At 49.3% G+C, this 12,912-nt stretch overlaps 1 protein-coding gene across 1 annotated transcript; it reads right to left on the minus strand.

Annotated features, from left to right (window-relative positions):
• Positions 1–3,703: 3,703 nt before the first annotated feature.
• RABL3 (RAB, member of RAS oncogene family like 3) lies at positions 3,704–11,905 on the minus strand. The gene is made up of 8 exons (XM_056848371.1): positions 11,860–11,905; positions 10,449–10,540; positions 8,765–8,894; positions 7,408–7,522; positions 7,121–7,271; positions 5,880–5,951; positions 4,764–4,802; positions 3,704–3,769 (listed from the first exon to the last, which is right to left on the minus strand). Exons 1-8 carry the CDS (start codon positions 11,903–11,905, stop codon positions 3,704–3,706), a joined length of 711 nt encoding a protein of 236 aa, XP_056704349.1.
• Positions 11,906–12,912: the final 1,007 nt, after the last annotated feature.

Here is a 12,912-nt window from a genome sequence, read left to right on the forward strand (position 1 = left end):
TATTCTCTCCAAGATCAGAGGAGCATGCCTATTATCTTAGGTGTTGTGGAACTCAGGCAGGATGGTGCTGCTGCAGTCGTCTTGTTTGGGGGCTTCCTGGAGGCACCTGGTTGGCCACTGTGAACAGACTGCTGGACTTGACGGGCCTGGGTCTGAACCAGCAGAGCTTTTCTTATCTTCTTATGATGCTATACCAGGGGGATTCTCCACGCAATATAAGGTAAAGGTAAAGGTCCCCTGTGCAAGCACCGGGTCATTCCTGACCCATGGGGTGACGTCACATCCCGACGTTTCCAAGGCAGACTTTGTTTGCGGGGTGGTTTGCCAGTGCCTTCCCCAGTCTTCTTCCCTTTACCCCCAGCAAGTTGGGTACTCATTTCACCGACCTCGGAAGGATGGAAGGCTGAGTCAACTTTGAGCCAGCTACCTGAAACCAACTTCCGTCGGGATCAAACTCAGGTCGTGAGCAGAGCTTTTGACTGCAGTACTGCAGCTTACCACTCTGCGCCACGGGGCTCATTTACCATCCCAAAATCTCCTTCCCTCGCGCCACAAGACCTCGCGGACTGAGATGGGAGCTTCACACTTTGACTAAGGGCAGGAATCAGAGCAGAGCCGAAGTCCCTGAAGCTTGCCAATTTCCACGAGCGGTTATGGGTTCACGGAGAGACGCTGCCACCTGCGAGCCTCAGGGATCTGGCCCCACTGAATGTCATCTCCGGCCATCCAAGAAAACATAAAAGCTGCAGGTGCTGTCAATTAATGATTTATGAGGGGACAGATCCTTAATAAATAATGGAACGCACCTGCGGCTTTTATTCCGTCCCGTCCCCCCCCCCCCGGAATTTCCTGCTGCTGAGATACCAGTCCTGTGGTGCTCCCCCCTTCCTCTCTGGTGCTTAGTCAAACAAGCGCCATGGAAGGAGGTTCTTCAAAGACGGAGTCCAGCTCAATCGTCTTCCTGAGGATCGTTCATAGGCACCGTATCAGAACTAGACCTTGGTTCTGCAGGCTTACGATTGCTAGTGTTGCCAACCTCCAGGGACTAGCTGGAGGTCTCCCGCTATTACAACTGATCTCCAGCCGACAAGACATCAGCTTGCCTGGAGAAAATGGCTGCTTTGGCAACTGCACTCTATGGTACTGAAGTTCCTCCCCTACCCAAACCCCGTCCTCCTCAAGCTTTGCACCAAAAATCTCCAGGTATTTCTTAACCCGGAGCTGGCAAACCTAACGATTGCCCACAGGCCTGGAGAAAAAGGTTCTGTCCCTTTAACGGAGACATAACGTGTAGAAAAGGGCATGAAGAGTAATAGCATCACTTGGTAAATAACATCCCAAGGAGCCCCGTGGCACAGAGTGATAAGCTGCAGCACTGCAGTCCGAGCTCTGCTCACAACCTGAGTTCGATCCCGACGGAAGTTGGTTTCAGGTAGGCGGCTCAAGGTTGACTCAGCCTTCCATCCTTCCAAGGTCGGTAAAATGAGGGCCCAGCTTGCTGGGGGTAAAGGGTGGTGGAAACGGCTGTCAACTTGCAGCTGGCTCATGGCGACTCCGTTGGGTTTTCAAGGCAAGAGGCATTTGGAGGTGGTTTGCCATTGCCTTCCTCAGAGCCAGTGTGGTGTAGTGGTTAAGAGCAGTGGTTTGGAGCGGTGGACTCTGATCCAGAGAACCGGCTTTGGTTCCCCACTCCTCCACACGAGCGGTGGAGGCTAATCTGGCGAACTGGATTTGTTTCCCCGCTCCTCCACATGAAGCCAGCTGGGTGACCTTGGGCTAGTCACATCTCTCTTACAGCTCTCTCAGCCCCACCTACCTCACAGGGTGTCTGTTCTGGGTAGGGGAAGGTGATGGTAAGCCGGTTTGATTCTCCCTTAAGTGGTAAAGAAAGTCGGCATATAAAGACCAACTCTTCTTCTCTGCATAGTGATCCTGGTATTCCTTGGTGGTCTCCCATCCCAATACTAACCAGGGCTGACCCTGCTTAGCTTCAGAGATCGGTCTCGCCTGGCCTATCCAGGTCAGGGCGAAAACCTTCATAGGTTTTAACAGTTAGCTGATCTAATTAACTATAACACATTGGCCAGCATGCAAAGAGCTATTGAGGTTCTGGGAAGGGACAGCCCAAACACAGGGGAATTTTTTACTTGTTTTTTTTAACAAACCAACTGTCTTCCCCTACCCAACGCACTGCTTTTGAAAGTTCCCTTCGTTTAAGAGTTTAGAAGAAGAGTTAGTTTTTATATGCTGACTTTCTCTGCCACTTAAGGGAGAATCAAACCGGCTTACAATCACCATCCCTTCCCCTCCCCACAACAGACACCCTGGGAGGTAGGTGGGGCTGAGAATGCAGTGACTTGCCCAAGGTCACCTAGCTGGCTTCGTGTGTAGGAGTGGGGAAACAAATCCAGTTCACCAGATTAGCCTCCGCAGCTCATGTGGAGGAGTGGGGAATCAAGCCCTGTTCTCGAGATCAGACTCCGCCACTCCAAATTACCGCTCTAAACCACTACACCATGCTGGCTGTCCAGCATGTAGAAGCCTTTGTTTTGAGAAAAACAAGTTAAAGGTCCCTTGAGCTCACAGAATTCGTTTTTCTTTTGGGGGGGCTCCTAGCTAATAAATGTATTACAAATACAAAATACATTTACTCAGAAATAAGCCCGACAGTTCCCTTGATCGTTGTGCCTAGGAGGTATAAATAAAATATTTACAATGAAACAGAAAAACACTAAACAATGATAAATGTGGACAGTGTGTGCTACTTTAAATTCCCTACATGTAAATATATGCACAATTTAAATACTTTGAATACAAGTTATTCCAGCATTAAGAAGATGCGACAGAAGTAATGCCATCAGGATTTTATTTTGGAAATACATTCTGCGTTACGCAAATATTTTTGAATTCCAAATGTTTCTCAGTTAAAGAACTAGTTCATACTATCGGGGGGAAATACATATTTTGTGTATTGAAAAATATGTATCTTTGTATATGGAGTTCAGGCTACCGTTGCAGATCTTGATGGCAGGAACTGCTCAGTTTTCTGAATTTTGCTGTTTGGGGGGGGGGTTACTGTTAGTTTTAAAATACCTGATTTCCACAGATTACTTTAGACGTTATGGCGATGCATAACATCAGAAGCCGCAGACAAAGGCTGTCTGAATGGGGGGGGGGATTTCAGTACAGACTCCCAGCAGCTGATGGCAAGAACACACTTTGCAGGAAGGGAGGGACATTGCTATTCCTGCAATGACCCTAGACTGCCTTGCGAGGTTTCCACAGGGAAAACCCTATCAGTGGTACCACCTCCTTCTGACTTATTCTGGCAGCCACAGGTACCAGGAAGCGTTTTTTCATTGGCTGCTCCCATCGCGTGCCCCCTCTGAAGGCACAACTGGGGAATTCTGCCATCGAGTTCGCAGGGGTGTTTCATTTCCTTGAACTTCCGGGACGTTTAACAGAAGGTCCGCACCAAGAGGCAGAGATGCGATGTTACTGCCACACCCTCTCTGGAAAGAGAAAAGTACTTCCCCCGTGCTATGTTCATGTCAGTGAGCGTTTGTGTTTGAACGGTCTTGATAATTTGTGTGCTAGAGAATCTTGATTCGGCTTAGCCCAAGCATCGGTCGCAGAGACGGGAATGTTGTACGTAAAAAGCGAGAGGAATTCTTTCCCACAGTCTCTTCGCAGCCAGAGATGATCAGTCGTAGTGAAGGCTCTTTACAAAACCCCCTCCAAATCTCTTCCTCTCAGAGAAGCCGGGTATCTGTTGAAAGAGGAAAAGAGAGGGCCCCTGATGACTTTCGCTTTATACAGGAAGCTACACGTGATGCCCAACGCACAGCCGCCTGGATTTTCACATTGGTTAATTCTTCCAGCCTGTTTCAGGTGGGTAGCCTCGTTGGTCTGTGGTAGAAGAGCAAGATTTGAGTCTAGTGGCACCTTTGAGACCAACAAAATTTCCAGGGTACAAGTCAACACTCCCTTCATCCAACAAAGGGAACTTTGACTCTCCAAAGCTTATAGATGATTCCTAGCGCTACCCAGAAGTTATGAGGTAGCTCTAGCAGTCTCCAGAAACTCCATGGTAATCTTACTATGGATAGGTTTGCCAACCTCCAGGTACTAGCTGGAGATCTCCAGCTGAAAGAGACCCGTTCCTCGGAGAAAATGGCCACTTTGCCAATTGAACTCTATGCCATTGAAGTCCCTCCCCTCCCCAAACCCCACCCTTTGCCACTTCTGGGTAGCTCTAGGAATCACCAGAAACTCTATGGTCAGAACTTCCAGTAAGTAGTCAAGGCCTTATTTTTCTTTTTAATTTTTCTCTCAGAACTCTGCACAGGCACAACCCTCTGGCTGGTTGCCAGGCTATCTCTGGGATTTTAGCCATGAACAATGAAAAGGCAAGGCTATTAACAAAATGTACCTTAAAGTATACAAGGGACTGATAGAATCATGGAGTTGGAAGGGATCACCAGGGTCATTGAGTCCAACCCCCTGCACAACGCAGGAAATTCACAACTATCTCCCCCCAACACCCCCAATGACCCCTACTCCATGCCCAGAAGATGGCCAAAATGCCCTCCCTCTCATGATCTGCCTAAGGTCACAGAATCAGCATTGCTGACAGATGGCCATCTAGCCTCTGCTTAAAAACCTCCAGGGAAGGAGTGCTCATGATCTGAGCTTATAAATGCCCAGCCAACATACAGCTAGCATTGCTTAAGAAATGCAAAAACAGAATAAGGCACACATACCTGGTTCCCCTCTCGTAAAAAGTATCTCTTCTCTATGACCTGAAACAATATATTAAAAAGGAACTGAGCCGGTACGATTACTCTCCCACGTAATAAGTCACTGCCAGGCGTTTGGAAGATTCGCTCGCAAAGATTCAGCCCCCGCTTCCCAGGTGGCTCAACTGTCTAAGCCCCCAGAGCAGGCATGCCTCATTTCAGAAACCGGAAGCATTTCTCACTCCACCTGGCCAAGAACCATTCCACGAGTAAAACCCTGGGAGTGTAGATGCAGGCAAAGCATTTTATACACAGGTTCTGTTTGAAATGGGAGGGGCTATGGCTCAGTAGTAGAGCATCTGCTTGGCATGCCGAAGGTCCCAGGTTCAATCCCTGGCATCTCCAGTTAAAGCTCCCTGGAGAGCCGCTGCCGGTCTGAGTAGACAATACTGATATTGATGGATCGTCTCCAGCTAAAGGGACTAGGCAAGTAAGTGATGTGAAAGGCCTCTGCCTGAGACCCTGGAGAGCCGCTGCCGGTCTGAGTAGACAATACTGACTTCGATGGACAGAGGATGGACAGCTTCATGAGCTCTGGGTACATTTTGGGGAGGGGCTGTGGCTCAGTGGCAGAGCATCTGCTTGGCATGCTGGAGGTCCCAGGTTCAATCCCTGGCATCTCCAGTTAAAGGGACTAGGAAAGTAGGTGATGTGAAAGACCTCTGCCTGAGACCCTGGAGAACCACTGCCGGTCTGAGTAGATAATACTGATATTGATGGATCGTCTGATTCAGTAGAAGGCAGCTTCATATGTTCATATGAAATGTGAAGAGTTACTATTAGAATTATGCATAACCTTACTCCCAACCATATTGTGCAGTTGGCTCCGCCTCCAGCATCAGCCATTTTGTTGTCGTACCCACCACCCTGTCAGAATTTCAAAAGTTCCCGCGGGCCCAGAACAATCGGGGGGACCCCCGATTTAGCACCTCGGCTGGTTACCTAAGCCTCCCCCGCCCCACCTCGTCAAGTATACAATCAGGATTTCAGTAGTGTATGTGATACCCAAACCGACGTCTGGAATTCCAAGACCCAAAATTGTATCTGAAAGCAAATGAGAAGCTTCACTGAACGGCTCACCTTATCGAAGAATCTACTGAGCTTGACAGCGTTGGAAGAGCCGGCTGCCAAGTAGCGAGGGTTGGTGCAGTCCTGAAACGGACAAAAGGTCTCTTTCATTTTGGTATTCATGGAAACTGCTGCCTCCAGATTAGAGGCCACTGCTCCAAACCACCGCTCTTAACCACCACACCACGCTGGCTCTGGTATACAGCTGTGTATCAGGTCCACTTCACCAGAGAGCTTTCCTATCCGGGCATCACTTCCGCGTCAGAAAGCCCAGCAGAATAACCATAGTCTCAACAGAAGTGCCCATACCGAACGCACCCCCTTGGCAGACATACTGGGAGATAAGAAAAGGAAAGGCAGGGTGGAACAAGCCCATGACAGGAAGGACAAAGACCTGATTTCTGAAATTACGTTTCCAATGTTTCCAAAATTGCAATATGGCCCACCCCGGGGCTTTTCTACAAGGCCCCCACCCCACCCCATTCCTCCACTTTTGCCATTTGCTATTTTTGTGGTAACACAACATCCAACCTGAAGAATAGCCCAGAAAAGCCTGCTGACTATTCTGTAATATTTGGGTTTGGAACTAAGGTATTAATGCCTGCCAATTAAAAAAAAAAAAAGTCCAATGGACCAAAAATTATTCTAATGGACCAGCACTGGTTCCCATGGTCTTTGGAATGAATGTCCCTTGTTATTAAGGTGCTGTGTCCCTCCTCCCTGTCTAGAAGACAAAGAAGAAGAATTGGTTTTTACATGCCGACTTTCTCTACCGCTTAAGGAAGAATTAAACTGGCTTACAATCACCTTCCCTTCCCCTCCCCACAACAGACACCCTGTGAGGTAGGTGGGGCTGAGAGAGTTCGGAGAGAACGGTGACTAGCCCAAGGCCACCCAGCAGGCTTCACGTGGAGGAGCGGGGAAACGAACTCAGTTCTCCAGATCAGAGTCCACTGCTCCAAACCACAGCTCTTAACCACTACACCATGCTGGAGAGCCAGCGTGGTGTCGTGTGTCACACAGAGTGCGTTGAGAGAACGCATCACACAGGGAAGCCTAAATCTCTGCTGCTCAAACTTCTAGTTGTCCTCTCCCTCCCCAAGGAGGTGGGGCCCCTTTTTCACATCTGTGCTGAGACACTTGAGGAAGGATATATTCTGAAACAGGATCCAACTCAGTCACTTTGCTTCCTGGAAAAGGTCTACACACAGTAAAAAAAAGTTCACCCAAATTGACAAACGAAGGTAACCCACCAGGTTAATTTCTTCTGCACCAAAATCCTCAGCCAGAAAGGCCGTTCTGGTCAAGACGTCGTTGCGTTTCGCCTCCGGGATCTGGTCCAGTTTGGTCCCGATGACAAGCAGCGGGATCTGGTTATCGGCAAACTGCTCCTGGTCGTAATCCCTGTGTGGGAAAAGCACGGGCACGGCCGTCAGCAAAGGAAAGCCATGACTCAATTCCAAAGCTCTTGCTCCTTGGCTGTTGCCCCTAAAATACTACCCTGAGGAGCGGAGACACATCAGCATCTCTGCACACTCACCCGTTTGTCACCAGGACTCCCGAGGGGGCCGCGTCCCTATTGAGAGCTTCCAAAGACCACCGATACAAGTTCTGGGAGGACTTCTTGTTGGTTAAGTCGTGTACTAGAATGATGCCTAAGGAAGAAAAGGGCCAGACCTTTATTAAATGGCATCTTCCAAACACCGGATCAGAGGAACAAAGAGGTTGGGATCCCGCCCAGAGAACCACACAACTATTTCCGAGTGCCCACGCAGCTCTGGCCTTCTGTTCCCCTGTCAGCATCCCCCCACAAGCCACAGTCCTTTCGAAAACAAACAACTTTCAAAAGGAGCTTACAATATGGAAGGGAGGGCAGCTGTTTAAACAGAAAGAAATGTATGCAAACCACAAAGAATCCCAGGCACCGAGCTTATCTACGTCCCTTTACATTACTAGCAGACACGTGACTTGTCAGGAGGACTCACAATAATGGGTTTAAAGTGCGGGCGGAAAGGCACTGGCTGGATATTAGGAATTTTTTTTTTACAGTGAGAGTTGTTCGACAGTGGAATCAACTTCCGGGGCAGTCTTTAAGCAGAGGCTGGACAAGAACATGTCAGGGATGCTCTAGGCTGATCCTGCACTAAGCAGGGGTTGGACTAGATGGCCCCTTCCAACTATGATTCTATGAGGGAGGACTGAAAGCTGTGGGATTCAAAGTACCATGTTGGCTTAACTTAGAGTTGTGGGTGAAACCTGAACCAGATTCTTCTAGAGCAGGTGTGGAGGAGAGCGGCGAGGATTATCAGGGGCCTGGAGACCAAGCTTTATGAGGAAAGGCTGAGGGTGTTGGGCATGTTCAGTCTGGAGAAGAGGAGGTTGAGGGGGGACGTGATTGCTCTCTTGAAGTATTTGAAGGGCTGTCACTTAGAGGAGGGCAGGGAGCTGTTCCTGTTGGCGGCAGAGGACAGGACTTACAATAATGGGTTTAAATTGCGAGAGGAAAGGTACCGGCTGGATATTAGGAAAAAGTTTTTACAGTAAGAGTTGTTCGACAGTGGAATCAGCTCCCTAGGGAGGTGGTGAGCTCCCCCTCACTGGCAGTCTTTAAGCAGAGGCTGGACAAGCACTTGTCAGGGATGCTCTAGGCTGATCCTGCATTGAGCAGTGGGTTGGACTAGATGGCCTGCATGGCCCCAACTCTATGATTCTAAGTACTAAGAAGGGCTGACCCTGCTTAGCGTCTGAGATCTGACAAGATTCTATGATCTGTTTCTATGATATACCCCCTCCCCTCTCCGACACAAGAGGATCCAGGGTGCAGCAGCCACCAGGGCAACCCTGCCATCTCCACGCAACTGTAATACTGAGAAAAAAGGGACGAGAGCCTACCTTACCATTGACTGAATTGTAGAAGACAACCCGGGTGCTTTTCACACTGCTGGCGCTGCCCACTGAGCCACCAACATCCCATAGCTCGATGTAGTAGGTCTTCTCTTCTGGAGTTCCTTCTTTGTAGTCGTGAATCTGACAACAAGTAGAAGATAAAAACCCAACTCTGAGTTAAAAAGCAAAGGACTGCAAGAGGAACCAATGTTCTTTTGCACCAAGGTCCCGTCACGTGTAATTCACATGATGCCATCAACACCCACGGCACCAGGGAACATGGCTAGCGTGTCCTGCTCTCCACCTGGCCAGCCAGGGGAAAAGGCACAGGGTCTTTGGCGGGCAGCTCTGATCAGGCTGGGCTGGAGCTGATCCTTGGTGTAGGACAGGGTTCCTTTTCAGAAAGTGGGGCTGGCCGTTGTAAGGCAGGGCTTGTTATTGGCTGCTCTCATGCAAATGAAAGGGTTGTCCACTGTAGCTGCTCTGGTGGTGGGGGCCGGCATAGATCCGTGGCTCCCTGGCGTATTTGCTCCCAGGACGGCGTAAGTGCCCCTTATCCTGGGTTAAAGGGGCACTTACGCCGGCAAGGGGTCCCACCGGCTCCTAAGGAGCTTCCCCCTCCCCTTTCAGGATTGCAGCCTTAGTCTACTCCTCCACCTTTTAAAACTTTGTGTGTGTGTGTGTGTGGGGGGGGGGGGATTTGTTCAGAAACTGACCAGCGACTCAATTTATCCAATTGCAATCACTGGCCCCTTGGGGAAGGGCTGTGGCTCAGTGGGAGAGCAAGCAAAACAAACAAACAACTTTATTACGGCCTTGCCAGAAAAATACATATAGTTAGTTCAACGGGCAAATATATACATACTATATGCTGTTACAACATATTCCCTCTTTCTGGGAAACAGTCTAAATACATAAACAATGTATGCCTTTTTGAAATTGAGCCAGGAGGGGGGAAATGTCTGTTTCAGTACAAGCTTGCTATGTGTGTGCTAAGGGAGTAGGGGAAAAGTCATGGTGAGTGATAACGGGAACTGGATAAACCGCTGAGCTCTTAGGCTCCAGACTATGTAAAACAACCAGATAAGTGCGGAATGTTGACGTGCCCTGTCAGACCATGGATTTGGGATAAATGTCTTTCCCCCCGCACAATCGGGGCTCAGTGTCTTGCTTGCTAGAGTAACTGAGCAGCAGCTGCGAATAAAACTGTTTTTCTTGACAACAGTCTTGGGTCTCTCTCTCCCCCCACGAACCCCGGTTTCCTGCTACAAAATTAATCCTTGCACTCCTTAGGAATACCCTTAAATTGGCGACTCTTAAGCGCTACAGCACACAACCTGGCTGTGGACAGTGGGAGAGCATCTGTTTGGTATGCAGGAAGTCCCTGGTCTAACCCTCAGCATCTCCAGGAAAAAGGACCAGGTAGCAGGAGACGTTAAAGACCTCTGGCTGAGACCTTGGAGCGCCAATACCAGCGAGTAGAAAGTACTGACCTTGGGTGGACCAAGGGTCTGATTCCGTATGACAGTTTCATGTGTTCCAAGTTCTCTTTCCATCTTAATTAAGGGTTGTTGGTTTTCGTTAAACTTTCCCTATTGGGCTTCAGGGTTTTAGCTCCCACTAAATTAAACGGCTCACTTCTCACACTCTTTGAAACACACAATACATCAAAGCATTAGGGGTTAATTCACCTACTCGAACATCTACGGAGCAGCCCACTGTCCAAGACGGGTTTCCCAACATCTGATTGTGACACAACAGGTGGACGAGGGAGGACTTCCCCACACCTGCAAGTCAAATTACAAAGCAAACCTTCATGGTAAAGAGTGCCAGGTCATTGCCTTTATTATTTCAATCTGAAACCACAACATTCAGGAACCAGTGGGGGGACATTTTAACCTTCCAGGACATTCAGTTTCTGATTTAAGAGTAGCAGTTCTCTTACAAAGGGATTTCAAAGGGAAATTAGAAAGAGAGACTGCTGAATTACAACTAATAATGAAGTTCAAGACAATGCATTCTCTTGGACTGAACCGAGATCTGGGCTTCCTGTCTCACTACCAATGCTGATTTCTCCACGCCTCCTACCCCTCCGCATATCACACCTAATCCAATCACGCCTGCTAATGTCATTTACTTGCTTTTGACATTTACATTGCCGTTGTGTGTCTAATTCACTCTTCTCTACTTAAGGATAGATGGACTCGCATTCCAGCTATTTCTGAAGAAGCGAGCTGTGGCTCACGAAAGCTCACACCCTGCCAGAACTTTTGTTAGTCTTTAAGGTGCTACTGAATTCTTCTATATGGTTACTCATAGAACTCAATTTTGTGTGCGGTTACTTTGCCAGCTATTGAAATTCCCCACCTCTAAAGTTAAGCAATTTGCAGCTAAAAGTAGGGATGTTAACTCGCTGAAAACCTTTGGAATATAGAAATCTTCTATAGCTGGGCTTCTTAAACCTTTTCCACTCGCGACCCCTTTTTGCCCAAGAAATATTTACGCGACCCCAGGTATATAAAATAGGTATACAAATCAAACCCCAAAAGGGGTCGCCATAAGTTGGCTGCGACTTGACGGCACTTTACACACACATACAAATTAAGCATTTACTGATAATAAATCATAAAGAAATTTATTTTAAAGCAATTCTTCGGTATACATACAACTTTACGATCTATTAAAGATGAAAGCAAATTTGCATACCGTTGCCAAATCTCACAGTTTAAGAAGCTTTGTTCTATATGAAATAAATACATACATTTATTCCTCCAAACTTAAAAAAAAAAGCATGCCACCCACTAGCACAGTAGGGAGAGGAGGTTTTAGTACAGCCAAATGATTCTCAGCTGTGCTAGCGTTCATGGGAGTCATTTTGGAGACTACGTGGTACAGTCCTCTTCTCTCCCCCCCCCCGGGTAGGACTCTACCACTTCCTTCTCCCGCATGCGCAGTTCAGACCTCAGCTCCCAGGGGAGTCATAGGCTTTTGGCACCTGCGTGGTACAGTCCTCTTCTCACCCCCTCCCGCAGGACTCTACCACTTCCTTCTCCCGCATGCGCAGTTCGGGGCATGGGTGGTGGAGCCGCTCGGCAGGAGCTCTCACCTGAATCTCCCAGCACCAGCACCTTCACCCTCTCCAAGGCGGCCATTTCCCCCCTTCTCTGCAACCAGGCAACAAGCACCGCCCACACCCACGCTCCCTTCCCGTTGGCTGTCAACCACGTCACTCGCTGCCAGAGCCGTGCAACGATTGGCCGCTGGAGGAGGAGCAGGGGCGGGGCCTAGAACGGACAGGCTTGCTTCCCGCCCCCCCGCTTCTCTCCCCGCGACCGTTCGGCCCCTTGCTCTTCCCATTGGCTGAACATCACGTCACTCGCTACCAGAGCCGTGCCACGATTGGCTGCTGGAGGATGAGCAGGGCGGGGCCTAGAAACCGACAGGCTCGCCTCCCCGTGCCAGCGACGTCGCGTAGAGCGTCGCCAAGTGATGACGCGCGCGCGCGCTGCCGTGACGCATATCTGTGGAGCCGGCGCGATCGGCGGTAGAGTTGACCGCGGTTGCCTCGCAGGTCAGTCGGTTAGGGTCAATTGTCCTCCGCCGGGAGGGGAAGGCGGGGCGGAGCTTGACCGAACGACGCCCCCCCCTCCGCCCCTCCTTAGCGGGCCAGGCTGAGGTGCTCGAGATCGAGCGCGCCCCGCAGCCCCATAGCCGAGGCCGTGCAGCTAGATTTCTACGTGCAGGGAAGAGCATTCGCTTGCGGTGGGCGCCTGCGGGCGGAGGGGCAGTGGCTCAGACGGGTTTACTCTCCCGGGAAGGGCTCAAATTTAAAGGCCCCCCACCTTTGTTTAATCACGTGTCTGATCTGCTTAGGTTCAGCCCCGTTCATGGGTTAAATTCTGCCTATCCGCGTTTAATTCTATATATTAGGGCACTTTCACACATGGTGGATAATGCACTTTCAAACCACTTTCAATGCACTTTGAAGCTGGGTTTTGCCTGTGGCCATTTATGCACATAAGGATGTGTCACTGGCCACCAAGACTAGATTAATTCATGCCATCGTATTCCCTATCACTATGTATGGGTGTGAAAGCTGGACAATGAAGAAAGCGGATAGGAAGAAAGTAGATTCCTTTGAAATGTGGAGTTGGAGGAG

Source organism: Euleptes europaea, chromosome 4 (assembly GCF_029931775.1).
Source record: "Euleptes europaea isolate rEulEur1 chromosome 4, rEulEur1.hap1, whole genome shotgun sequence".
NCBI classification, from domain to species: Eukaryota; Metazoa; Chordata; class Lepidosauria; order Squamata; family Sphaerodactylidae; genus Euleptes; species Euleptes europaea.

Excerpts from the sequence above, each read along its gene's own strand:
- RABL3 (XM_056848371.1), bottom strand. The coding sequence starts at position 11,905 with ATGGCCGCCTTGGAGAGGGTGAAGGTGCTGGTGCTGGGAGATTCAG. Across the intron at positions 5,952-7,120 it reads GTGCAGAAGAAATTAACCTG|GACTGCACCAACCCTCGCTA; the intron begins GTGGGTTACCTT and ends TGTCCGTTTCAG. Across the intron at positions 4,803-5,879 it reads TCAGTAGATTCTTCGATAAG|GTCATAGAGAAGAGATACTT; the intron begins GTGAGCCGTTCA and ends ATATTGTTTCAG.